Source organism: Eptesicus fuscus, chromosome 6 (assembly GCF_027574615.1).
Source record: "Eptesicus fuscus isolate TK198812 chromosome 6, DD_ASM_mEF_20220401, whole genome shotgun sequence".
NCBI classification, from domain to species: domain Eukaryota; kingdom Metazoa; phylum Chordata; class Mammalia; order Chiroptera; family Vespertilionidae; genus Eptesicus; species Eptesicus fuscus.
This window is the reverse complement of record NC_072478.1, coordinates 56,895,286-56,922,670: the sequence shown is the minus strand read 5'-3', so window position 1 is coordinate 56,922,670 and position 27,385 is coordinate 56,895,286. Positions and strand designations below refer to the sequence as shown.

At 40.0% G+C, this 27,385-nt stretch overlaps 1 protein-coding gene across 2 annotated transcripts in view; it reads left to right on the top strand.

Moving 5' to 3' along the window:
- Positions 1 to 27,129, top strand: part of GAB1 (GRB2 associated binding protein 1) — a 114,346-nt gene extending 87,217 nt beyond the window's left edge. Inside the window, exons 3-11 of one of the 2 annotated variants that reach the window (XM_008143820.3) lie at positions 584 to 800; positions 4,910 to 5,511; positions 6,964 to 7,049; positions 7,245 to 7,548; positions 16,449 to 16,538; positions 18,198 to 18,291; positions 20,295 to 20,418; positions 22,871 to 22,993; positions 25,152 to 27,129. In XM_008143820.3, coding sequence (XP_008142042.1) covers positions 584 to 800; positions 4,910 to 5,511; positions 6,964 to 7,049; positions 7,245 to 7,548; positions 16,449 to 16,538; positions 18,198 to 18,291; positions 20,295 to 20,418; positions 22,871 to 22,993; positions 25,152 to 25,310 — 1,799 coding nt within the window. In that variant the 3' untranslated portion in view covers positions 25,311 to 27,129. The remainder of the gene's footprint in view (positions 1 to 583; positions 801 to 4,909; positions 5,512 to 6,963; positions 7,050 to 7,244; positions 7,549 to 16,448; positions 16,539 to 18,197; positions 18,292 to 20,294; positions 20,419 to 22,870; positions 22,994 to 25,151) is intronic. The other variant, XM_008143829.3, reaches the window with a different exon arrangement.
- Positions 27,130 to 27,385: the final 256 nt, after the last annotated feature.

Genomic DNA, 27,385 nt, shown 5'->3' with positions numbered 1-27,385 from the left:
AATGAGATGATGAGCTGAGGGAAGAGGTGATGCCTTAAAGAAAAGCTCTTTCCCTGGACATGAATCCCCCAGTTAGAACTAGTTCTCCCTAGTCAGCTGAGAAGTAGAACAGATGAATAGCAGAATAAAGATGAGGTCAAGAGCTGACCCTGGTACCCGCAGCACCATGGACCTGCAGGCGCCACGCAATAACATGGGCCACCATGGAAGGTTGGGTTGGCTTAGGAAGCACTGTATCATCATGGAAAAAATCTGCCTTTTGTGCTAAAGACGGTAGAATATGGTAGATCATCTTCCCTTCCAGGAGCCTCAAAACTAAAGACTGTTCAAGGCAAGATTAACCATGGCTTTTTTACAGCCTCTGGAAGAAAGATCCCTACTCTTCAGATCTCTTTAATATGAAACGATTATCTTCTGTATAAATGTTGTCGTTTAGGTCGTATTTGTTTTAACTGACAGGATCATGGTTTAGCCTAGTTCCATGTATTTAAACAACTTACCTCCAAACTTTCAAGTGGCTTTGCTTAAGAAATAAAATTCTTAACATGGGATGGAGAATGACAGCCCCACTTTGGTGTCGCAGATCCTGTGAAGCCCCCTGGCAGCTCCTTGCAAGTGGATTTACCGTCAGCTGTCATTACAACACCACCGTCCGCCCAGGTGGACTCATCCTCTGCTGCCCAACCTCCTCCATATCAGCTCATTAACCTGCCACATCAGGAGACTCTTGGCATCCAGGAGGATCCTCAAGACTACCTCTTGCTATTCAACTGTCAAAGCAAGAAGCCTGAACCCACCAGGTAAACCACATATACCTGTGTGTGTGTGTGTGTGTGTGTGTGTGTGTGTGTGTGTGCGTGCGCGCGCGTGCGTACGGTCACTTAGCAATCTTACCTGTAAACTTTTAAGGTTTAAAAGAAACCATCCATATAGGCTTCTCTTTTATGCATATATTTCAAGTTTATATTCCTCCACTAATGATGTCTGTTCTTCATGAGGTTTTGTTGAAGAAACACATTCTCTAGCATCTTTGGCAAGGAACACTTTTACCGGAAGCTCTTTTGGAAACCTGTCTTCCGTTTCGTAGTCTTTGTTACAGACTCACAGTATTACTTGCTTAACAGATTTCACTGATTTATAAATGGTGATCTTGCTCCATTTCTTATGTGATTGTAAACCAGCCAAGGGTCATCTTTTGTTTCTGAAGAAGGAGAGGAATACCTACTACTAGAAGATTTTGAAAGCAAAACGATTCCACTGCAGTGAGTGTGTTGTGGTTGCTTTGGATCTGTGTGAGAAATCATACAGGTAAAATCCCAATATAGCAAAACCTATGGAAAATACAAATTGAGCTTTAGTGAAATTGGATGAAATCAAATATTTTGCTAAAAGCTATGAAAGGGGGATTTTCCTACCTAGCAATGAAGTGGAGCTTACCCAAGCCTTCACCTTTACAAATTTTAAGTAGAAAGAAGTATGTGGATTTCGGTGCTGGACCAGAGGTATCATAAAGACTTTCCCAAATCCTGCTTTTCCCGTCATCTCCATCTCTGCTCCAAGACCCCTCTCTTCTAAGCTGTAAGATAGTTGAATTTGATATTGAGTAATTGAAAGGCTTGAGGTCATGGTAAGTGTTGGAGCTAAAAAATAATGATCAGGAGGCCTGTCAAGTGTTGGAGCTAAAAAATAATGATCAGGAGGCCTGTCAGTGCCATTAACAGCTGTGACAACTAATGATATTGGGTGTATTTATTATCTGAATTTGTAGTATAAATGTGGGCATGAATTGCATAGTAGATGTGAAAGATTTTTAAACAGGGTTATTGGATACTAAGCATTATGTTTTATAACAAAAAGATTTTTTTTTTTGCATGTAAAAAGTGACTGTCACTGGGATAGAAATACACAAGCACTTGTTCAAAAAATTTTATATAGAATCTTTAAGATCCACAAATTCATTTCTGTGACCTATTCCCTAAGATAATGGAATCAAACACTACAAAAATGCATTTCTATATATTTGTTGTAATGGGATTTTACCTGTAAGAGAAAATAAAATAATTTATAAATCAACACCAGTTAATAATACCAGATTCTAACTTGATTTTTGCTTGTTTGCCGTGAGTATTTAAAATTACACACTCGCAACTTTGTTACCTATGCTACTAACTAAGATTTTATTTTACGGAGAGTCACAATTATTTTTCAGTATCAACTTTTTAAAAGCCAACAGCTAAGTGACAGTTTTCAGTACATTATCTTTTTATATAAAATCTTTAATTGATCTCACTGTTAACACAGCTTTCCTGTTGTGGTCAAAATTATGCTCAAATATATTTTGCATCTATTATTTTTGCAAAAATGGCAGTTAACAAATATTTATGATGTGCCCACTATTTTGTTAGATGCTCTGAAGGTACAAACTAATTACATAGGTTACAGCCCCCTCGGATACAGTCACCTTCACAGTTTACAAGTAAACCTTGTGAAGAAGTCAAAACATGTAAACATTTTAAGCATTTATAGATGGAGGCAAGATAGGAGAATTGCCTTGTAAACCCTTGCTCAGCCTGCAAGTCTCAGCTCAGACACCTGTAAGAAACATTTCCCCAAACTCCCAGGCTGGCTTAAATGCCTCTGTGGGTCTTTATAGCATCCTTGGTATACCTTCATATCTCTGTTTTATCATAGATTTGGAAATAGATTGATATTTTTATTCACTCTCCACTAAACTATAAGCTAGTCAAAGGCAGGGCGTTTATTGCTCATTGTGCTTCTGGCATCTTATAACTCACATGTTTGAATTCACTGACAGTGCACATTTTTAGAATATGTGTAAATATGTTGGAAATTACTAACCAGGGAGGAGTAGAATTTGAACTCTACCTGGTTGGTAAGAGAAAGGGAGGCTATCATTAGTCATTTGCATAAAAATGCTTGAGGGTTAGGAGAGGTGAAAATGAGAGTGCTGGCTTGAAGATAAGGAGGAGGAAAGCCTGCCTGGAGTAAAGGCTTTGGTTTGCGGAATAGTAGGACATAAAATAGGACATAAAAGGTGGAGCCAGGTAAGCCTCAATGCTAAGGGGAGTAGTTTTCGGGCTTTTTGTAGTTCCCACACCCATAGAGGTCTTAAACAGGATTTTCTCTGGGTGTATAAGTGATATGAAAACCATGTTTGGAAAAACAGACTTTTTAATCCTCACCTGAGGTTATTTTTCCATTGACTTTTAGAGAGAGTGGAAGAAAGAGGAAAAGAGAGAGAGAGAAATATTGTGATGTGAGAGAAACACATCGATTGGTTGCCTCGTGCACACGCTCTGACCAGGGCCCGGGCCAGGGAGGAGCCTGCAGTCGAGGTGCATGCCCTTGACTGGAATCGAGCCTAGCAGTATGATCCCATGCATAGATTGGAAGAAAAAGAATCTAGGGTACAGCAGTTTACTTAGGAGGGTTCAGTAGTATAGAACTTAGCAGAGACCTGAACTTGGGTTGGTGACAGTGGGACTAGGGCAAGGGATGGACACTTGGTTAGGAAGGAAGACTTCGTGCCTGAGTGATGGTGGAGATCAAAGAGAATGAATCAAAGCTGATTGGGTTTTGAGCCTAGAGAACCTGAATGAGGACATTTCTTTTAAGGGTAAATCGGAAAGGGCTGTCAAAGTTGGGTTTTGTTTGATACACATAAGCTACTGGGATAACCAAGTAGAAATAGGAACAGATGGAAAATATGGGACTCATAGATGGGAGTTGTCAGCATTCGCTGGAAGGTGACAGCATGAGACAGGAGGACTTTTTAATGGTGTGTGTGCTCACGAATGAGAGGATTGAATTCTGTTGGCCATTCCTAGGCAGAGAGACAGAAAGAAGGAACCTGTCAATGAACAAGGGGATGATCAGTGAGGGACGAGGAAGATTAGGATATCACAACATGGGTTCTTTATAATAGCAGAGGAGAATGCCAAAACATAAATGGAGTACATAGAGCCAGGTGTTACTAAAATATCAGGGAAGCTAAGCCCTTAAAAATCTCCCACAAGACCCTTTTTAAAACTGGTACGTTCAAGTTCCTACAGGACTTCGGACAGCATGCATGGGTAGCTAAGGGATCCTGTTTAACATTACAGAGTGTGCTGGTGTCCAGATTGTAGCTTCATTTTGCCTTATACTCAGATTTTGTGATACGACAAAATGCAGAGACTGAAAATGGACCCAAAGCATAAAATACTCTCTAGTGAGATTCCTCAAGGTTACGGTAATTAGTTTGGAATTGGCTCACTCTGTGATGTGTGTTTTGATCCTCTTTACAGTATTGGCTAAATGCTTGTTAAAGAAAATGAGTAGAAAGGAGGATATACCAAGCCTTTCAAGTTGCCCCCTCCTTGTAGATCACACTGACTTTATTCAGTACCTGGTAACCATTAGCCTTTCAGCGGTACAGAGCAACAGATTTGCCACAGGTGGCTCACGAGCAATGGGATCACCTTGATAAATTGTGTTGGCACCACGTTTTTGCATGCTCTTCAGAGGAAATGCTTTTCCTTGTGTCTGTGCCTTAATCATTTACCTTTCTAATCCCAGTACCTCAGGGATTGTGGTTTTATGTGTGGATTTAATAGGTGGAGTTGGGGGTGTGGGCAGGTCCAGGACAGAAATTAGGAAGAATGCTTTTGGTGGTTTTGTGGTGGCGGTGTGGTTGCCTGGTGTATAAGCCAAAAAAAAAAAAAAAAAAAATGAGCAGCATTCGTGCTTTCAATCTCATGGATCACACACACACACACACACACACACACACACAAATCTAATGAAAAAAGCCATGAATTTTGATTGCTAAGCTATAAATATATGTATTAAAAAGCAGTCGTATGTCCTCACCGTGTTTTATTTTCTGTCATTAACAATTTTTATTTAGAACACATGCTGATTCGGCAAAATCCACCTCCTCTGAAACAGACTGCAATGATAACGTTCCTGCCCATAAAACCCCTGCTTCCTCCCAGAGCAAACACGGACTGAATGGCTTCTTCCAGCAGCAAATCATGTATGACTCCCCGCCGCCTCGCGCCGTGTCTGTTTCCGTGGACTCCAGCCTCTACAACCTGCCCAGGAGTTACTCCCACGACGTTCTGCCGAAGGCGTCCCCGTCGAGTACCGAGGCCGATGGAGAGCTCTACGTGTTCAATACGCCCTTGGGGACTTCGAGCATAGAGACTCAGATGAGGCACGTGTCCATTAGCTATGACATTCCTCCAACACCCGGTAACACTTACCAGATTCCACGAACATTTCCAGAAGGAACCTTGGGACAGACGTCAAAGCTAGACACTATTCCCGATATCCCTCCGCCCCGGCCACCAAAACCACACCCGGCTCACGACCGATCTCCTGTGGAAACGGGCAGCATCACCCGCACGGCCTCGGACACCGACAACAGCTACTGTGTTCCCACCGCAGGGATGCCGCCGTCGCGCAGTAACACCATCTCCACGGTGGATTTGAACAAACTGCGGAAAGGTCAGCGCTCCTTGGCTTCTCCTCTGTTAGAGGTTCATGATAGAAGATATGTTGTTCCTGAATATTTGTTCTTTTTTAAAAAAATACATTCTTAACTGATTTCAGAGGGGAAGGGAGAGGGAGAGAGAGAGAGAAAGAAGAGAGAAACATCAATGATGAGAATCATTGATGGGCTGCCTCCTGCATGCCTCACACTAGGGATGGAGCCCACAACCTGAGCATGTGCCCTCACTGGGAACTGAACTGGTGACCTCCTGGTTCTATGCTCAACCACTGAGCCACGCCTGCCGGGCTGAATATTTGTTCTGTTAAGCATAATAGGATACCAAATGATAGTCCTTTGTTTCTTCAATCCTGCAGTTACCCACTCATGTAGCAAAGATACTAGGGTCTCAGTAGATTCCTGGGAGACTGTGTGTGTGTGTGTGTGTGTGTGTGTGTGTGTGAGAGAGAGAGAGAGAGAGAGAGAGAGAGAGAGAGAGACAGAGAGAGAGAGAGAGAGAGAGAGAGACAAAGAGTTGGGAGTTTTTCATCCCTGAAGAAGTATAGCCTTAGGAATTCTTTCCTGCCTCAGGAAGTCTGCCCCCCTCTCTCCCTCTTTCTATATATTATGGGGGGTATAGACCCTGATGGGACAGAGGAACAGGAAATGGGCCAGCCACACAGCTTCCGAGACTCATACCCTTTCCTGTATTTGTGCCCTTAGGGCCACTTCTATGTGTCACATCTGTGGGGCTCCATTTCCTTCCTTGATAGATAAGCAATGTTTACATTGTGTCTAGCAGGTAATCATCAGTCCCAATCAAGCCACTCTGATTTTTGTTTGCTGTTTTTTATTTTTAAAGCTCTGAATCTTCTCTCTCCTTATTCCTCGTCACTTCATTTATTCCTACTTTGTCTCCTCGAGCCTTCCAGAAGTTACAGAGCTTGAGAGGAGAAAAGTTGAGTCTGGGTTATACCCTAAGATTCTTAATATCCTAAAAACAGAAAAGCAAAGTGTAAAATTTCATACCCTAAAAATGATGGTGGAGTTATCCAGCTGTCTTAAAGAAGATAAAGATTTAATGCATCTAATTCCCTTGAAGTGTTTGCGTAATCTGGGTGTAAGTTAGTGAGATATAATGGAGGCCCAGGGTGGTGCAAAAGGTAAGAAAATAGAAGTATATCTTTCTCCATCTTTAGATAACCCACCACCACCCCAGTCTTAGACAGTCACTCACTGTCATAATCAAATACTGTTACTGATTAGCATGTGACAAGTGCCTGCATTTTCTAGTGGCTTAACATGCCAATTCAAGATACTATTCTGTGAGCATCCTTTTTAAGGTCTGTGTGCATTTGTATCGGCATGTGTGTGTGTCTAAAGAGAGAGAGAAAAAATAGGTCATTCCTGATTACCCTGAGAACTGGCAAATGTGAGAAGAAATGTTTATAGTTTGTTCTTTATTTTAGATGCTAGTTCTCAAGACTGCTATGATATTCCACGAACATTTCCAAGTGATAGATCTAGTTCCCTTGAAGGCTTCCATAACCACTTTGTAAGTATAACTAACCTTGGCATGATCGAGTGTATATTTCATTGTCAAAAAATCTTGATGCTTATTTCCCTGAGACTAGATGAGATCATGAAATAGAAGCCCCTTCAGATCCGTACGAATAGGTGTGACGTGCAGTTATGTTTTCCTGTTTGACAGTAGTTTTTGTTTATTAAGAGAAATGTATGTGTGTTTTAGAAAACCAAAAATGTATTGACAGTGGGAAGTGTATCAAGTGAGGAGCTGGATGAGAATTACGTGCCGATGAATCCCAACTCTCCGCCGAGACAGCATTCCAGCAGTTTTACGGAGCCCATTCAGGAGGCAAATTATGTGCCCATGACCCCAGGGACGTTTGATTTCTCTTCATTTGGAATGCAAGTTCCTCCTCCTGCTCATATGGGCTTCCGGTCCAGCCCAAAGACCCCTCCCAGAAGGCCCGTCCCTGTTGCAGACTGTGAACCACCCCCCGTGGATAGGAACCTCAAGCCGGACAGAAAAGGTAAGCAGAGCAGGGCATAGGAGAAGGGTCTAGCTCTGCCTTGAACTGTCATTAAATCCAGAACAGGATTGGGACTAGAAATTCTGAAGTATTTCCTATTACCTTAGTTATTAACTTGTTTAAGCGATATTGCTGTTATAGATTAATAATTATTATATGTTGATGCCTACATGAGATTTTTAAATCTCCTGTCTCGACAGCAGAGGTTACAAACTAAAGCACTCACAAGGATTGGCAGGGAAGAGGAGGAGAGAATTAGGAAAAACTCGAGTGCCCTAATTGGAGTAACTAACTGCTCCTGGACCACAACCCTTTGTTGACTTGTGAAAGTAATACAGACCCGTACATGCAAATCTTCTGATGTATCAGGAGAAGCCAGAAATTTCACCTTTTATGTGTATTATCTTTTGACTTTTAAGTTCTAAGAACTAATTTAATTATTTTAAAAGAACAAAACATTGCAGATCAAACCAGAGTATATAGTATCAAATCAAACTTGCGATTATTAATGTGCCTGACAGCAAGATTGCTTTGTTTAATCTGTTGTATAACATTCTGTTGTATAACAACTTCTTAAAAATTATTCTTCCTTGCTGGGGAATAAATAAATGCTTCTAGTCTTTTCTTTCATACTGGCCTTCATAAGTAACATTAATTCTCAAGTAGCATGGTTTGTCAAGAACTCCATGGAAAAGAAACTTTTCAGCCAAATTGGTGATAATGTACTAAAGGTTTAAAATTTGGGTTTGAGTGGTTAAGACCCTCACCACTAGCTGTGTTGCAGCATTGCTGTTAATGTGACTTAATCTGGACCACCAAGTAAGTTATTATATCGGCTGTGACCAGTGGCACAACTTCTGGGGTATTCAGCACATTTGAAAAGTCTCATGTGCTGTACATAGCTTTTTATCTTTTTTTAAAAATATATATTTTTATTGATTTAAGAGAGGAAGGAAGAGGGAGAAAGAGATAGGAACATCAATGATGAGAGAGAATCATTGATTGGCTGCCTCCGGCATGCCCCCCACTGGGGATCGAGCCTACAACCCGGGCATGTGCCCTTGACTGGACTCAAACCCGGCACCTTCAGTCCACAGGCCAGTGCTCTATCCATGGAGCCAAATCGGCTAAGGCTATACGTAGCTTTTTAAGAGCATGTAATGTCTGTGTAAATTTCTCATTAGCCTGGGCTTAGATCATTAATATTAATTCTCATTAAGTACCAGTTGTGGGGAAGGGAGACAGACTCACTCAGAGTAACTTAAGGAAGTGAGTTTTGTTTCCTTTTGCTGTGCGGAGACTCCTGTGCTGAAGTGAGAAAGTGATTGGGAGCCGAGGCACCCCCAGGGTACTGTCACTTCGTCCTGCTCCCTGCGTGTCTGTCCTGTGGGAAGTCTTTGCGTCTGGCTGTGTTCTCTCTCTCACGTTCTTTCCTTCTTTGTGTTCCTCTACTCTGTATCCTCTGCTTGACTACTTGGTTTTCTGCTTTCCCAGAGCTCTGGCCCACAGTGCCCCTCGGTGGCCTGGATGCTGCCTCGTGGCCCCTTTGTACATGCCCTTGCAGCTCCCGCATCTGCTAGTTGCCTCCTTCATCATTTACTCACTCCAGGTCACTCAGAGAGATTGGTCTCACTTGTCGTTCACACCAAGCCCATGATGGATTGTAGGCCAGGCCATAGTTTGGCTGCTGTTGGGTCCAGGGTCCACCTTTGGTCCAACAGCTGGGAAGACGGACTCGTCTAACATCCATGCCACCCAGACAGCCGCAGAAGCAGGGCCATGATCCGCATGGTTACCTTAGAAAGGGTGTAAGCATCACTGGCTTTTTATTTAATAATTTTTCCTTCTGTTACTCTTTGTCCTCCTTTGTCTTTAAATTTATTTAGACACTATTGGTCGTTTCCTTCTTTGCCTGCAATATGTGGAAGTTTTTTTGGACATGCGTATACTTATCATTGAGCTCAAGGTTGCCGAAGGATTAAAAATACAAGTGTCATGAACTCTTTGGGGTTATGAAATATTCATTTTAATGCTACACTGGTTCTTTTCTGTAATCAGTGCATGGTAGCAGCAGAGCTACACTTTCTAACGACAAACGTCACAGTTGTATATCTTGAGGTCTCCCATAAATGTGGAGGTGGTACGGGTTGGATGAGGTACAGGCTCCGACTCCCACCTGTTTTACCCCCCTGCCTGTTCCTTCCTCCCCTCGGGCTGTGCGGAATGCAGTTTGAAAATTCCTGGTCGATTTCACAGTTAATAATTCCATGTGGTAAGCTTAATGCAGAATCAGAAAAGATCCTTATTTATATGTTAGAAAAGTTGTAAAATAATGCTTTTAGTTTCATCTAGATCTAACAGAGCTCATGTACCCCATATTATAATAGACAGCATATCATAATAATATGGCATGTACTAGTATACTATATATGATATATTATATATATAACATATTTGTATATTTACACCTCCCTATGTGTATAGTGACAGTATATTCTAGCACATTCTGGCAGAGTAATTAACCTCCATAAAGTGACTCCACATTAGAACAGAACGAAGCAGGTTCTTGGTGACTTCTAGAGATTGTGTTCAGTCTTTTACAAAATTAGCTGAACTGTTAAGAGACAGTTCTGAGCTCATGGGCCAGAATATTTATTTGGTATCTTTTCTTAGATGCAAAATGAACTGAGAAAGCACCCAGAATAAATACCCACATAGTTTTTGGCAAAATCAAGGAGAATGGGTTTTGCAAAATAGTAGTTACTAAAATCATAGTAATAAAGAAAATGTTGCCCTAGCCGGTTTGGCTCAGTGGATAGAGCATCGGCCTGTGGACTGAAGGGTCCCTGGTTCGATTCCGGCCAAGGGCACATACCAATACCTCGGTTGCAGGCTGGATCCCTGGCCGTGGTCAGGGCACATGTGGAAGGCAATCAATCGATGTGTCTCTCTCACATTGATGTTTCTCTCTGTGTGTCTCTCCCCCTCCCTTCTACTCTCTCTAAAAATCATTGGAAAAATATCCTTGGGGGAGGATTAACAAAAATAATAAATAAATAAATAAATAAATAAATAAATAAATAAGAAAATATTTTTGCTTTTCTTTAGTACTATCCTACTTTTTCAATAAATATGATACGAGAGAGGATGCATGAGAAGGTATTTAATATTGCAGGACAAACATTGTCAACCTACTTTAGAAAGTTTTAACTATTCAAGAAAAACACATTTTAAACCTAAATTCAGATCTTGAAGCAAAGTTTATTCTTCAGAACTTAAACTGTAAAACAAATGTCTTATTTGGTCATGAAATTCTTTTCATTATCATAGCATCAGATGAGTCTGTTGTAAATTTCTCATTCTGTGACATCAGATACATGACTCAATCTATTATTCTAGTATCTCTTATTAACTAAACATAATAATAAACAAACCTAATTCTATCAAATATGGCTTGGTTAGTTTCAGAGCCTGGTTCAACATCCAGTATAGCCAGTTTCTGGAGTATCTTTGGAAGGATCTACAATAAATGAGTGACATTCTAGTCTTATTTATACCCCCCAATTATAGACGTCAGCTGCTGTAGTTACTAGTACAGATGAGTTTTTCAAATACTTCTGAGTAACTGAAGCTGCAGAAATACATAGATATTCTAAACTCGTATGTTTAATGTATTTTCATGGATCCTTCGCCAATCCCCTAACCTGCAGTAACTATATTTTTACCGGTACCATTTCTGTCATGATAGTATTTGTTTTGAACCAAGTTTTGTGTATATTACTAGAGGAAAAGACATCATTCCATGTGTTGTATTAAATATTAGGAAAACAGATGAGGCTTTGGAAATGCAGCACAAATTATGTTTTGTTTTCACTGAAACGTTTATATTTTCATAGAAAAGCTATTGCGAAGTTTGAGAAATTTCTGTAAGATATCTATCGTGGCTTCTCTGAAAGTCAGTCTTTACATAAATCTACCATATTTAATCACAGCACTTGTCTAGACCCCTTCCCCCATACAGTCTCCTTCTAACATGATGGAGCAGCTGTTTGAGCCTCAAATGCTGTCTTTTTATTTTGTTTTGTTTGGCTTTGTCCGTTCATGGCTTTCTGCAGTGGTTCTGACCATTAGTTAGGGTATTGGTTTGGGAAAAGCGGTGCAGGGTTACTTCTGGTGTTTTTGTACATGAGTTTGGTTACAGTGTCGGCAGGTCTGGCTCGTCACTTTGGTGCAGGAAGCATCGTGAGGAGCTTCCTTGGGTGGGTCCTTTCTGGGCACAGTGATACATTTGCTCTAAACATTTTTATCAAGACACCTTCTAAAGAAGATTTTGAATGTAATTAAAAATTAACATGCTTTCTCAAAATGGCTTTTATGCTATAATAAATGGAAGATGGATGAATGACGCTGGTAAAAATAACTAGATTTTAATAAACAAGCATTAAAGTTTGACTTTCAGTTAGGTTTTTGTTTGGTGTTACAGTGTAAAGGAAGTGAATGTGGAGTGTATTTTTACGGCATAGCCTTTACATGTGGGGTTTTTCCCGCCTAAACATTCGGGACCTTCCAATATAATTATTATTCTCTATACAGTGAGACCATTAAAACAAGTGGGAAAGTTTTTCATATGCTACCTTGATGACTTTTTGGAATTAGCAGAGAATAATAATGTAAATTATTTTTCTTTCCTGAATTTTGAGATGCCTACTGGAAATAGCATAATCTGTAAAAGTTCAGACGAGCATAAACAATTCCACTTTGAGTTGAATGCATGTAGGCAGTACCTATTAAAATAATATTTAACAGTTCATGGACTTTGCAAAAAAAGATTGCATCTGCTTATTTGAAATGACCTTGTGTGACTGCCGTGACCATATTTGGGGATGACCAACTTTTAAAACAACTTTCATTCACTCTTGTTTTCCTCTAAAGGACAAACAAAAAAATTATGACATTGATCAGATTGCACACCACAGCTTTTAAATATGGTAGGTTTCCGTGCCTACCAGCTTAGCCATGCCCTCTGCTAGGTCTTGCAGGGAAAGAAAGATGGCTTCCCTGAAGAAGCTCACCTTCAGTGGAGGAGGGAGAAAAGTAAACACATTATCATAATTAGCATGGAAGGGGCTGTGGTTGAGGTAAGCTCTTGGCACTATTAGCTAAGCTCCCCTGAGGAAAGTCTGAGTGGGTGAGTGGCAATTAAATGATGGTAGAGGAGGGGAGGGTGGCGGAGGATCTTCCAGTCAGAATAAACAGCATGCCCAGATCCTTTAAAAAGAGGGGAGATGGGGCTGGCACAGCCGTGGGTGGGAGGGAGAGAGGAAAGTATGAATGGAGGAATGAACGCCAAATGCCTTGCAGGTGCCTGAACCTGAGAGTATTATAATCCACGCTAATGAGTTTGGGCTTTATTCTGAGTACATCATGAAAGGGTTTTATACAGGCGGATAATACAATCAGGTTGGCCTCTAGAAAGCTCATTCTAAGATGTAATGACATCATAGGAAATATTTTTATTTTATTTTCAAATCATACCTTTGTCAGCATCTTTCTCAGAGAGTGCTTTGCCTTCGTTTTCCAAATCCAGGGTTCTCGAAGCCTTGATTTAGAGATGATCACATAAGAAAGGCCTTTCCTGGCTCTCGGTGCTCCCTCAACTTGGGGATTTACAGTGATCTTTAAAGTTTGAGGGCACATGCAGTATACGTGGAGGTCGTTTAGCCACACAGTATGAGTTCCACTCCCAAAAAACCAGGTAACTGACGTGCACATTAGCAAAGGAAGGAAGGACTTCAGACTTTCAGATTTATTTATTTTTTTAATTCTCGGGTGAATGAAAACAAACAGTTACATTGTCAGTATAAGTATAAAGTAAACCTGATATGGGGAGGTGAGAAAGTGGAATCTGGAATGACTCCTGAGAAATCTGCTGTGGGAACCAGGAGTATAGGAAACCACGCAGGTTGGTGGTGAGTCAGAGGATAAATTCCGTTCTGGACATGTAGTGCCAACGCCTGCAGACCATCCATGCGGGTGGTTTTGTAGATACGTAGATTAGGATCTGGGGCAAAGATCTGAACCAGAGATTATGGTTTACCAAACTGTGCTCCAAATAAGGAAGAAACACATGATCCAGAGATTGACAGTCTGGGGGAGATAAACACAAGAGGAATTTCACGAGTGGTCAGCACTTTTTGCCAAGTGAAGAGAAAAAAAAAATGTCGCTTTTTTTGTTCCAACCTGGTCCAGCTAAAGCCAAGTCATAACTGCCTTGGATTAAAAGTTGAGGCTCAAATGAGTTCCTCTGTTTACACTCCGAATTTGAGAATCAGTGTATCTTCAGATCGGTTCATTTTTGCCTTTCTTATTTCTTACTATTTATTTTCACACCTTTCTTCAACAATCAGAAAAGCATTCAAGTATTTGCCTAGAACAGTGGTCGGCAAACTCATTAGTCAACAGAGCGGCAAACCGCGGCTCGCGAGCCGCAGTTTACCGACCACTGGCCTAGAAGGAAAAGAAGACATTACAAGACAAGCATATTTACACCATGGGGCCTGACTTCTATTGAGTTTGGAAGGATAGAGAGAAATAAAGCTAACAAAATGTCTTAGTGGCTCAGCACAGTTCAGTACAACCTATCCACATTGCAACTTTTCTCCTAAAATCGACCTTAAGCTCTGGATGCTTAGAAAATACACTTAAATGTTTTAAAGGCGCTTTAAAAATCTCACTCAATACCATATTTTTCTATTAAGAAAACCAAGGAGTACCCTTGAGAGACGGCATTGGTTTGGAGAGAGATGATGACCTCAGTGTCAAATGTTGGAAGGATAATTGGAGGTGACCTGTCAGACAGCTGAAGTATGGAAGTAGATCAAAACTAGGTAGATTTAGAAGTCGCGTGACCTTGATTATTTAACCACAAGTACAGGTAAGATGCCAAGGGTGAAAGTTGAGAAATGTAAGGAATGACCCACTGTTAGATAAACCACAGTGAAAAATCAGGCAGAAGCTGAGAGCTAATGAAAGTGGGTCTTTTAGAAAAGGACGAGGGCAGAGAACACACTGAGTAAGCACCAACAAGCCAAAAGTAGCTCTAAAAGCAATTTGTGATTTTTAAACATCACCCCACTCACACATCCACCATCTGTGGCATTCAAGTCGATGTAAGATCTCAAGCAACTGAGGAGTTCAAAATGAAACTCTAAACACTGATTTTCTAAGATTCTCTGTTTCCCAAAAGGATAGCAAAATGGGATTGTACAGGAGCAAGACACCAGCGGGTAGGAGACTAGTGGAAGCCTTATTTAGTCTGAATAGTGTGACCTGAGCAAGTCACTTCACCTCCTCTCATTCTTCAAGGATATCTCATCCCTAAAATGAAGAAGCTGGGTTTGGGCTGTAAAGGCCTTTCAGCTCTAAAATAAATGTATTTTCTTATGGAAAAGCTTACCCTCTGCCTCTTTTTTTTTTTTTTTTTTTTTTAAGAGAAATACACCATTTTGGAGAAGTATAAAAAACTGACATGCCCTTTTGTTTTAGAAAAGTGCCCAACCAGCATGGGCCCTGGATAGGTTAGTATTAGGGGTAGGATCATGGCCCAACATGTTAGCACTCACATCTTAAAGTAGGCCTGCATCATTTCTGAATTAACTCAGTGTATTAATTGCAGAACTTAGAAAATTGGTTAATTAGAGAATGTTTGTTTTATAATCTAGATAATCACATTTTTAAAAATATATTTTTATTCATTTCAGAGAGGAAGGGAAAGGGAGAGAGAAATAGAAACATCAATGATGAGAGAGAATCATTGATTGGCTGCCTCTTGCACTTGCCCTACCCTGGGGATCAAGCCTGCAACCCAGGCATGTGCCCTGGTTCATAGGTTGACAACCACTGAGCCACACCAGCTGGGCTCTAGATAATCACATTTTAGGAAACTTTTAGATTTGGGTAGATAAGGTGCTAGATATCATCCAGTTCTTATTTTGCCATCTAATAGATGTCAACTCAGCTTTGTAAATGCCATGAAAAAAGAAAATTTGGTACCATTGAGAATAGAGTAGTTTAAATAACTTATTCAAATGATACTGCTACTCTGACATCCAGGCTTCATGTGGGAAAGAGGATGAAGCCAACTGCTGGGTATTAACCCTGCCTTTTCTAGGTTTTTCATCATTACTTGTATGTGCCAGAGATTACATGAAAAGAACATAATGGCAAAGGAATTTGTGTTTTTAAATCCTTACATTGAAGCTAGACCCTCAGCAGTTCCAGAATGCAGACATCTGATCCGTGCAAAATGATGTCACCAGACAAGCCACTGAGAATCCAGGGGAAACAAATGTTGGTCTTGGATTAGCAAGCACTGCAGCATCCACCTGCTTCTCTAGAAGGGGTTTGGTCAGGAGGTGAAGGAATGGTCAGATTAGCCTTTTGAAAATACCTCCGCCAAATTAATATTGAGAAAGGAGGTAGGCCTCAGTACTTTATTAGGACACCAAACTTTAAAGAAAAGACGTACTTGAGATCTGACTGAGGGATTTAAAAATGTTCTTTATTTGACCCAGTTTTCTAAGGCATGTTAGAAGAGCTAACATGGAACGTGTTTTTCCTCCTTCCCACAAATAAAGATAACTAACTGGGCCACTTATCCCACTTAACCCTGCCACCTGTTGTAACACTTTGCATATTATGTTGTTGCATGCAGCTTCCTCTTTTTCCAGTGGACTGAGCATGAGCGATACGTAGCAAGATTGAAATAGTCTCCACCAAGGAACTTTCGTTTATGCTTTTGAGATGTAACATTTCTGCTCAGGGCTCTGTTGCTTTTTTACAGAATCCATTTTTCCCATTAAAAAATAACATATTAAGAGAGTCTTCTTTTTACCAATTAGGTCAAAGTCCTAAAATTTTAAGACCCAAACCCCATGGTTTAGAGCGAACTGATTCACAAACCATACGTGACTTTGCTACAAGAAGAAAGGGTATGTACTTTAGCACCGCATGCTGGATGGGGCGTTGGGAATTTAATTATTTTGTGAAAAGTAAAGATAGAGCCTTAAATCCAACTGCTTTTGTAAATAAAGCTTCCCAGCATGTTATTTCTAATGAATGCTTCCCATAATATAAAATGAGTCTCCTTGTTATGCCATTAACAGCAGCATGTTAAACATTTGATCATATGTGATAATCAGTCTTGTCCTTTTGCATTCTTTTAACCCTTTAGGCTTCAATACCAATTGTTTTCTTTAAGATTGTGAGCTGCTTGTGAATTCCATTCGTCGCCTATATTTATATATAATGTATGATTTCTGTTCTGAGATAGGATGCAAACTCATTCCCATGGATTAATTGTTTTATGCCATGACATAGAATTTGACAACTAGACTGCTATTAACCTTTGGGTTTCAAAAAAAGGAAATATAAGAGTTAAAGAAATACGTTCAGTCAGAGCAGTATTCTGTACATGTCCATTGTAAGTGTATAGATGAGCAAAATTATTTTAACTTGAACTTAAATCAATCTAGTCTTTAGAAAATCACATTGAGTTTTTTGTATTTGAGTTAAAATACCTCGTTATGAGCACCAGTGAATCTACCTAGCCCTTTAAAATGACCACTTATTTTATTGTTTGACGGTAATTATAGCATAGCTGATTAAAAGTACACATATATGGACAAAGACTAGAAGGAAACCTGGAAAAATGAAAATCTTTAATTTAGAATAGTAGGATGAAAGGTGACTAAAATACTTACCTAGAATGTTTAAATAGTTTCCTAAAATATAATTAACATTAACAAATAACATTATTTTAGTTCTGCTCATTTAATTAATATCTGAAAAGTGTTTCAGTCTTGATGAGAAGGGCCAAGAGCTCTGTGGTTTGTACTAGCATAGCGATTGTCACTGCAATAATGAGGTAAATAAGCAAAGACCATTTATAAATTTAAAAAAATAAGGATATTAGCGTTTATTTATTTTTACTTAATTTGGTAGAGGTAGTTGCTTGATTATGGCCTTTTCTCAGAGCTGAATTTGAGTCTAAAGATATAATTATTGCTTTGTTTTCTTTGTTTCCAGACTGAGCATGAACTAATTTAGAAGATTTGGTCATTCATTTTTTGTTTGTTTGTTTTTTACTTTAACAAAATTTTGTATTTAATTCTTTTCATACATTATTTTATTATATAGTTATATAACTGATACTTATTGAAGAATCGGAACATTTTTACATAGATGATTAAATTTCCATATTTAAGGATAAAATTAGGTAAAAATAAAATAAGGAAATCATGAAAAGTATAAATCGAGTAACTGTGAAGGCATTGCATCACATTACTCTCTTTTGTTATCAGTTTATCTTCATAAAATATTTACTTAAATTAAGAAGCAACATGTTTGTAATAGAGCTTTAGGCTTTCAGTCAACAATCATGAAACATCATCTGATTAACTTTGTCACTGATTGTTTAGCTGTGTAATCTTGGGCAAATCATATAAACATCCACGAACATTGTTTCATCTGTAAAACTAGTTGGTCTTAGATGTACTCTGTCTATAACGTGTAAATATATAGGGAGAGGATCTGGTTTTGTTTTCCAAATTTCTGTATACTAAAATTTCTTTTTCTCTCTTTTATTTCAGCCAAGCCAGCACCTTTAGAAATAAAACCTTTGCCGGAATGGGAAGAATTACAAGCCCCAGTTAGGTCTCCCATCACTAGAAGTTTTGCTCGAGAGTAAGTTTCATTTAAATATATAGCTTGATTGTTCCTTATAATGGAAAATACAGTACCTGGAACAGTGGTTTTCAAAGGATGGTCTGGGAAGCCTCCTTTTGGGGGTTCTGTGAAATCAAAACTGTTTTCATTACAATACTGAGCTGTCAATTGCTTTTTCCACTCTTCTTCTCTCATGAGTGTGTACCAGAGTTTTCCAGAGGCCGCATAACATTAACTGATATTGTGTGACAGCAAATAGAATGTGTATTTGTGTACTCTTATGTTTAAAATTTTTTCTATTTCTTGTAATATGGTAAATATCAATAGATAGAACCCATATAAACAAAAGTTCCTTGGAGTTCTCAATAGTTTTTAAGAGTGTAAAGGGTTGATGAGGCTAGAAATTTCTAAGAACTAACTGATCTGGAAAATATGGTAGTTTCTTGCAGAACTTATTTAATTAAGATTTATTTAAATGTATATAAAGAAATGAATATATGAAGTTACCAACCTGTGTTGAATATGTGTACATGTTTCTTGTATACATAGTTATTTTCAATGGGAATTCATAAATCTTTTCTTTTTATATCTCTTGACTTTCTACTTATCCTCCAAATCCCTAACAATACTTTTTCTTTGTTCTACACAGATCATTTGGTGCCCAAAATATACATTTGCAATGTAGCTGTAAATATTGGTTGTGCATTTGAATGTATGCTAAAATTGGATTATAATAAACTAGAGGCCTGGTGCACGAAATTTGTGCACTCAGAGGGGTCCCTCAGCCCAGCCTGCGCCCTCTCGTAGTCTGGGAGCCCTCGGGGGATATCCAACAGATGCGGACCGCTGTGCTCTCCAGCTGGAGCCTGGCTCAGGGCTTCTGGCTGAGCAGCACTCTCCCTGTGGGAGTGCACTCACCACCAAGGGGCAGCTCCTGCGTTGAGCGTCTGCCCCCTGGTGGTCAGTGTGCATCATAACGACCGGTTGTTCCGTTGTTTGGTCAATTTGCATATTAGCCTTTTATTATAATAAACTAGAGGCCCAGTGCACGAAGTTCATGCACGGGGAGAGGGGGGCCTCAGCCCAGCCTGCACCCTCTCCAATCTAAGACCCCTTGGGGGATGTCCAACTGCTAGTCTAGACCGGCAGTCAGACATCCCTCTCACAATCCTGGACCGCTGGCTCCTAATCGCTCATATGCCTGCCTGCCTGGTCACCCCGAACTGCCCCCCCCCTGCCAGCCTGGTCTCCCCCAACTACCCCCCTCTGCCGGCCTGGTGGCCCCTAACTCTCCCCCCTTGCCAGCCTGGTTGCCCCCAACTGCACCCCCCACTGCCAGCCTGGTTGCCTCTTACTGCCCACCCCTGCTGGTCTGGTCACCCCCAAAGCCCTCTCTGCTGGCCTGGTTACCCCCAAATGCCCCCACTGCCAGGCTGGTCGCCCCTCACAACCCTCCCGCCAGCCTGGTCGCCCTACGCAGCCTGCTGTTCAGTCATTTGGTCATCCCTCACTAACCCCCCTGCCAGCCTGGTTGCCCCACGCAGCCTGCTTGTTCATTCATTTGGTCATCCCTCACTAACCCCCCTGCCGGCCTGGTCACCCCACACAGCCTGCTTGTTCAGTTGTTTGGTCATCCCTTGGGCCAGCCCTGGGCAGCTGGGCAGCCAACATCTGAGGCTTGCCTGCACCTCAGGCCAGCCCTGGGCAGCTGGGGGGCTGAAGGGACTGGGGGACTCCAGAGGCAGGCACGTGGAGCAGCCGGACCCACGTGGGGGCGGGCCCGGCCATGCCACATGCCTGCCGCCCCAGTGGGGCTGAGGGGACTGGGCGCCACCATCTTTGTGAGGGCATGACGGCCAATTAGCATATTCCCTCTTTATTAGATAGGATGTGTAAATAGATTATTATAAACTTAAATGGGAATTTCTGAAAGAATGGAAACTGTCACTCATTTTTATTTTGGAAGTGATTTTAGAAACTCTGTCAGGGTTTGTGTTTGTAATGATAATTTTTGTAATTAGTTCTTCTAGGTTTCCCATGTCTCCCCGACCGGATTCAGTGCATAGCACAACTTCAAGCAGCGACTCACATGACAGCGAAGAGAATTATGTACCCATGAACCCAAACCTATCTGGTGAAGACTCGGTATGTAAAGTCTTCATCTTTACTTCTCTCTTCTTTCTTCCAGTCTATTAGTCTTATCCTGACATATTTCTTTATACCTAAGGAAATAGGATAAAAGATAATTTTTTAATGCTTTTTAAAAATAGTATGCTAAAGTCTAAAACCAGTAGAGGGTCAAAGTGTAATATCAATATCTAAAAAGTAGAAATAAAATTAGTTAATTTTAAAAGGCTTCCAGTTATAATTTTTATAGGATGTACTTGATTTTTGAAACTATGCAAGAAAATATTTTATACTGGATGCTGCCTATTCATTTATACACAGATCCAAAGTCAAACATTCGTGAATTGAGCCCTTAATGTGACTCCTGACATTTGAATGACAAATACATCATTACTAAAGACAAATATTGTTATGTAACAATAACAACAAAAATATGCTCAATAATTTTGCACATTTTAAAAATAATTTTAGGAAAACAAAGTTGTTTTTATTTTATTCTTCTAATTCACAGAACACTCATAATAACTCCTGGAATCTTAGGGTTTTTCTAAACTGTTTTGAGAAAACACTGGGTTAAAGGCTAGAACGCAGTGACAGGCTGTTCCCAATTGAGATTAGATCAGGAGCAAATAGGGGCATAAATTTTAACAATACTTCAAGATGAAAAAATTTCCAGTTCCAGTAATAATTAGAAAACAGTTTACCTAGAAATTCTGAGAAATACATTTTGGGAACAACTTACTGAGATTAAACGTGTACATCAGATGAACGCATGGGTTCCTTTCATAGGCTGTGATACTGTGAATTCTAGGTGTTTCCAATTAGGGAAATTCCAGGTACAGGTTCTTCCACTGGTCACATTTGAATACAAAAATATTTTCACACATACACACTCCTGCTTGATTTTTTATGTTAGAATGAAATACCACCTCATTTAGAGGGAAAAAATCAGTTTCTTTATGAATTAGGGGAAAAAGGCAGGAGGAAAATGGCTCTTTGTACTGAGTACCCAAACTTGCTTGTTTTTTGTCTGCTGCATGTTACTGTCAATATTGTATTAGGAATAGTTGACAAATTTGGTTTAAAAATCTGTTCCTACTAACAGAGCCATCACATTCGGTGGTGCAGATTGGTTACTGCATAATCACCCTGCCTACCGTGTGTAGTATGTACAACAGGCCGCACTCACAAGCTATCGAGCAACCCAGACCATGTCCCGTTCACCCGCGGCGGGGCCCGGCACAGAGCCGTGACACCCGAGAGGAGGAGGGCATCTTTTTCTAATTCACAAAAACATTGCACACGGCCTGTCAGCGGCCCTGCTTGCAAATGAGGGATAAACTGTTTTCCTAGCAGTTGTCTTAGCCCTAACTCACAGCTTACTCTGTTTAACCTGAGCAAAAATTGCTGTCCACTTTCTCCCTTCTTTATCTTTTTTTTTTAGAGACTAGACCTACTATTGTACAAATCCTATTAGGGTGGAAGGGATAAGACCAAGAGAAGACAGGAAATGAAGTGGTAAAAATTCCAGATGGTTGGAATAAAATACCGTTTGCCAATAGGGTCATTATTCTAGAAGCTTTAATTAACATACTTGTTCTAAAACTAATTTCAGTGTGAAAGCCTTTAAATAAAATACAGAACTTTAAAAAAAAATTAATTTGAAGGCAAGGTGCATAAGGATCCTGTAGTTTAAAAATATAATTGGCTCAGTGAATAGAGCGTTACCCTGAGGACTGAAGCGTCCTGGGTTCGATTCCAGTCAAGGGCAAATGCCTGGGTTGCAGGCTCAATCCCCAGTAGGGGGCATTCAGGAGACAGCCAATCGATGATTCTCATTCATCGTTGATGTTTCTGTCTCTCTCTCCCTCTTCCTCCCTGCCTGAAATCAATACAAATATATTTAAAAATAAGTAAATATGTAATTGAATACATATATCATTTTAATAATATTCAGGTTGAGCTATCAAAACTTATAGTAGCTTGACATCCCAGTCTTGGTTTGAACCAAGTTTGACATTTGATACTACTTTTAGCTTATTCTAAAGTAAGTTTTTTAGACATTACTTATTTTCCCCCCAATCCTAAAAACTTATTTAATTTTCTAAGCAGACATTTTTCAAGCTGTGTCCTCTTTTTTTTTTTTTTTTAATATATTTTATTGATTTTTCACAGAGAGAAAGGGAGAGGGATAGAGAGCTAGAAACATTGATGTGAGAGATACATCGACCAGCTGCCTCCTGCACACCCCCCACCGGGGATGTGCCCGCAACCAAGGTACATGCCCTTGACCGGAATCGAACCTGGGACCTTTCAGTCCGCAGACCGACGCTCTATCCACTGAGCCAAACCGGTTTCGGCAAGCTGTGTCCTCTTGAAATAAATATTTAGGCTTTAGTAGATGGCAAGGGAGAAAAGCAATATGTCTCATGAGTGTTGGGCAGTTGATTTTGTTGTGTTGCCCTTTCAGAACCTTTTTGGCAGTAGCAGTCTTGATGGAGGAAGCAGCCCTATGATCAAGCCCAAAGGAGACAAACAAGTGGAATACCTCGATCTGGATTTAGATTCTGGAAAATCCACGCCACCACGCAAAGTAAGTGGAAGCTCCTTCTGTAAATACAGGGGTGGGGGAAATCGGTTTACGGTTGTCAATACGTGAAACCTAGAGTTTATTCTCGTATCATTATTTATCAGTTACTGTATTATTTTCCATATGAAAAACTATACCAATTCTCTTCTTTGAGGTTTCTGATTAGACATTAGTTAGAACTTCTCATTCTAACTTTTGTACCTCTTATCAATCTTTCATATTTTCTCTTTATTTTTTAAACTTCTTTGAGCATTTTACATATATATGTTTTATAATGTTTCTGCAATAATTTCAATATCTGAAGTTCTTGGAGGTCTGAATCTGTGCTTATTGTTTTTGCTAACTCGCACTCCTGATGGCCTGTTCCCTTGTGTGTTTTGTTTTTATTTATTTATTTTTTTTAATCCTCACCAGAGGATGTTTTTTCATTGCTTTTTAGAGAGTGGAAGAGTGAGGGAAAGACTGAGAGAAACATGGATGTGAGAGAAACACATCGATTGGTTGCCTCCTTCATGAGCCCTGACCAGGGCCCGGGCCTGGGAGGAGCCTGCAACTAAGGTAGGTGCCCTTAACCGGAATCGAACCTGGGACCCTTCGGTCCACAAGCCGATGCTCTATCCACTGAGCCAAACCGGCCAGGGCCCCTTGTGTGTTTTATACATTGTTACTGTGAATTTATTTTGCCGAGGCTGTCTGTGGGAACCTCGCATCGGCCTCTGCTAGGGAAGCAGTGGTGCTCCATGCTAGGACCAAGTCAGTTCCCTTCAAGGCTCCTGAGCTTAACAGAACAGACCTGGTTCAGCATGCCCTCCCACCCAGCGCCTCCTAACCTTGCTGAGATTGACATTCATCCTAAAGACAGCACTGCCTTTACCATTTAGCAGATCGCTGCTGCCTCTGCTTCCCTCACACCTTGGGGATTTTCCTTATTGTCTAGCAAGCCCAACAATGCATTAATAATTATTTTTGGCCCTAACTGGTTTGGCTCAGTGGATAGAGCATCAGCCTATGGACTGAAGGGTCCCGGGTTCGATTCCAGTCAAGGGCCCATGCCTAGGTTGCAGGCTCTGTCCCCAGTAGGGGGCATGCAGGAGGCAGCCCATCAATGATTCTCTCTCAACATGGATGTTTCTATCTCTTTCTCTCACTCTCCCTTCCTCTCTGAAATCAATAAATATATATATTTTTTAAAAATAATATTATTATTTTTGTTTTAAGTTAGCTAATATTTAGTTGTATTTTAGGAGTAAGAGGGTTAGCCCATTTGCCTGTATAATTTGTCATTCTTGAAAATACTGCTTTTCAAAAAAACTGTTCTTCAACTCTGAAAGTAAGCACTGACACATGTTCTCAGGACTTGAAAAAGTTAAGCTTAAGGTAAAGGCTAAAGGTTCTAGAAGCAAGTTGTGTGTCTTAAGATGAACTAGGTGTCTGCTATCCCTTACTTTATAAGAATTTCATCTGTGATGGGGAGCATTAGTTTGAATTCTTATTATATACTAGAGGCCCGATTCACGAAATTTGTGCAAGAGTAGGCCATCCTTCCCCCGGCTGCCGGCTTCCCTCAGGCACCTGGGACCCGGGCTTCCCTCTCAGCCCTGGCTTCGTCCAGAAGGTCGTCCAGAAGGACATCCGGTCTAATTAGCATATTATGCTTTAATTATTATAGATGATAATCTTAAATGTAAGGAAAAACAGTGTACAGTAAAGAGACAGACAACATTGTTAAATTGAGGTGATGTTATTTTTGTGTGTGTGACCAAATAGAATTTCAAGAGTTATGTATTCTGCATGTTTATCTGAGTTTAAAGACTGAATTTTTTGTTATTGTTGTTAATCCTCACTGAGGATATCTTTCCATTGATTTTTAGAGAAAGTGGAAGGGAGGGAGGAGGGAGAGAGAGACAGAGAGAGAGATTTCGATGTGACAGAGACACATCGATTGACTGCCTCCAACACACACCCAGACTGAGGCCGGGGATTGAACCTGCAGCAGAGGTATGTGCCCTTGACTGGGAATGGAACCCACAACCTTTCAGTGCACAAGTCGACACTCTAACCACTGAGCTCACCAGCCAGGGCGTAAGACCAAATTTCACTCAGAAGCACACCTTTCTATGTGGAAATTTATGAGGTTTTTTTTTAATTTGCATTTTTCTAGCAAAAGATCAGCGGCTCAGGAAGTGGTGTAGCAGATGAGAGAGTGGATTATGTTGTGGTTGACCAACAGAAGACCCTAGCTCTGAAGAGCACCCGAGAAGCCTGGACAGACGGGAGACAGTCCACAGAATCCGAAACACCAACCAAGAGTGTGAAATGAACATATTGCTCTGCTGTGTCTGAACAAAAGAGAACAGAATTGCAAAGATAAATCCTGTTTGACTGAAGAAGACTTGACACTTAAACTCCAGGTAGATCCTGGAGTACACTCTAATTGAAGACAAAGGACCTTTCAGACATAATCAAGCAATTTACACTGTCACTGGTGCTTTATGGTATCTGAACAGTTCATGACCTGTAAAAAAAAAAAAAAAAACGTAGGGAAATAGTATTGTTTAGCTCCCAGAAAAAAATTGGTTCCGTAGTTAACACACTTGTAGTATTACTGTATTTATGCACTTTTTCATTTAAAACATTGGTTGGGGTATTCGCAAATGTACCTTACCATAATTCCTTTGGGAAGTGTTTGTTTTTCCTCACACTACTCTAGATAGCAATACTAAGTTAACTAAGCTACTTTTAGGTTTGTAAATTTCTCTTTCAACTTCAGTGTAACGTTAAGATGAGAAAGTAAAGTCACAATTTACCGTTCTACCTGAAACTGCAGGTGGAAGTCATTAAACTACAGAGTACAGTTGGACTCATCACTCATTGCTTTCTCAAATGCTAAGAATAATATGTATACTGGTATTAGGACCTAGTTCTCTGGTTCATGTACAGTTAGTTCTCAGTGTAGAACTTTATTATATTTTGTTAATTACAGTGTTCTTAGTTCACTGAGTAAAGATTCTGCCGGGTGGGATCTTGTACCTCGGAAAGACTGAATAATTACACTACCAAGTAAGCCTACAGATCACTGATGGCATGAGGTGATGATGTGCTCTCACACGTGTTAACATGTATTAAACTTTATGTTATTTGCAGATCGTAGTTTATGTAAATAATCAGGTACGTACCAGGCACTGATGTGCTACTACACCAATCAGGTTTAGACAGTGAGCTTTAGCTTGTTCTTGTTAGTCCTGATTTCCAATTTGGAATTAATGACACAGTTGACATTCACTGTTAGTTATAGCAACATACTGTGATTTTTTTAATTAGACAGTAATTCAGATTTATTACTCTAAGAATGAAATTCTATCTTTTGACACCATAGTGCCCTTTCTATGATTTTTTAACTTTACTTAATATTCTTCTTAGCCTTATATTTAAATTCCTATGCAATTAATATTTTATACCTGCATTAAAAAAAAAAGATGTTATCTAAGTGATTCTCATATGTAGCACCTATTGCTTTTCCAGTAAAAATAAATAAAATAAGGATTTTGTACTGTGATTTATATTCACTGTCCCAGTTCAGGAAATATTGGAGTCTTGCTCTAATGTGAAATCTTATAGTCATGGACCTCTTTCAACCAGATTTGTGAAACCACCAGAGGAATCATATAATTCTGTCTCACCTATAACATGATATCAAGACCACAAATTATAGTGAAGCTACAATTATATGTATCTGTCTTGGCTTTGCTATGTAATTTAGAAAGCAGATAGAATTGTTTGTTTGTTTTTTAACTAAATGACATACAGTCTCTTACGTATTGATTTGAGATACACTAACAGTTGTTAGAGGGGGCATAGAGATCGCAGTGCCTATGGCTGAGGCAGGACCCCCTCCGTTCAGACCTCTGTTGCCTGAGTACACAGATGTGCCCTGATTCCTGGCCTCTGGCCATAGTTCTGTGCCTAATCAATGTAATGGGTTTGTTTCCCCGATCTCCAAACTAAAAATGTTCATAACAAGATGTTGAATTGTAGATTAGTAACAGCTGATGCTTTTAAATGTTTGCTGCTTTTTCAAACAAAGGCTAAAACCCAGAAGTGAATTTTGAGGTGGATTTTTAAATAAAAAGATTGTTTGAGTTTGGCGTGCACAAGCTGTTTTCATAATGAAACCATGAAATAAAATCTAAAATCATTGAACTGTGCCTGAACACGATGCAGTTTGGTGTGTGATGATAGGAAATTGTGTTACGTGGAGGAGAGCCATATTTTGAGATTAAAACACAACACATATTAATTCAAAAGTAGAAATCTTGTTTAAAGCTGCCTATCAAAAGAGTCGAAGCAACTATGAATTTTTTAGTGTAATTTCTTTATTACAAGTTACCGTTTTTG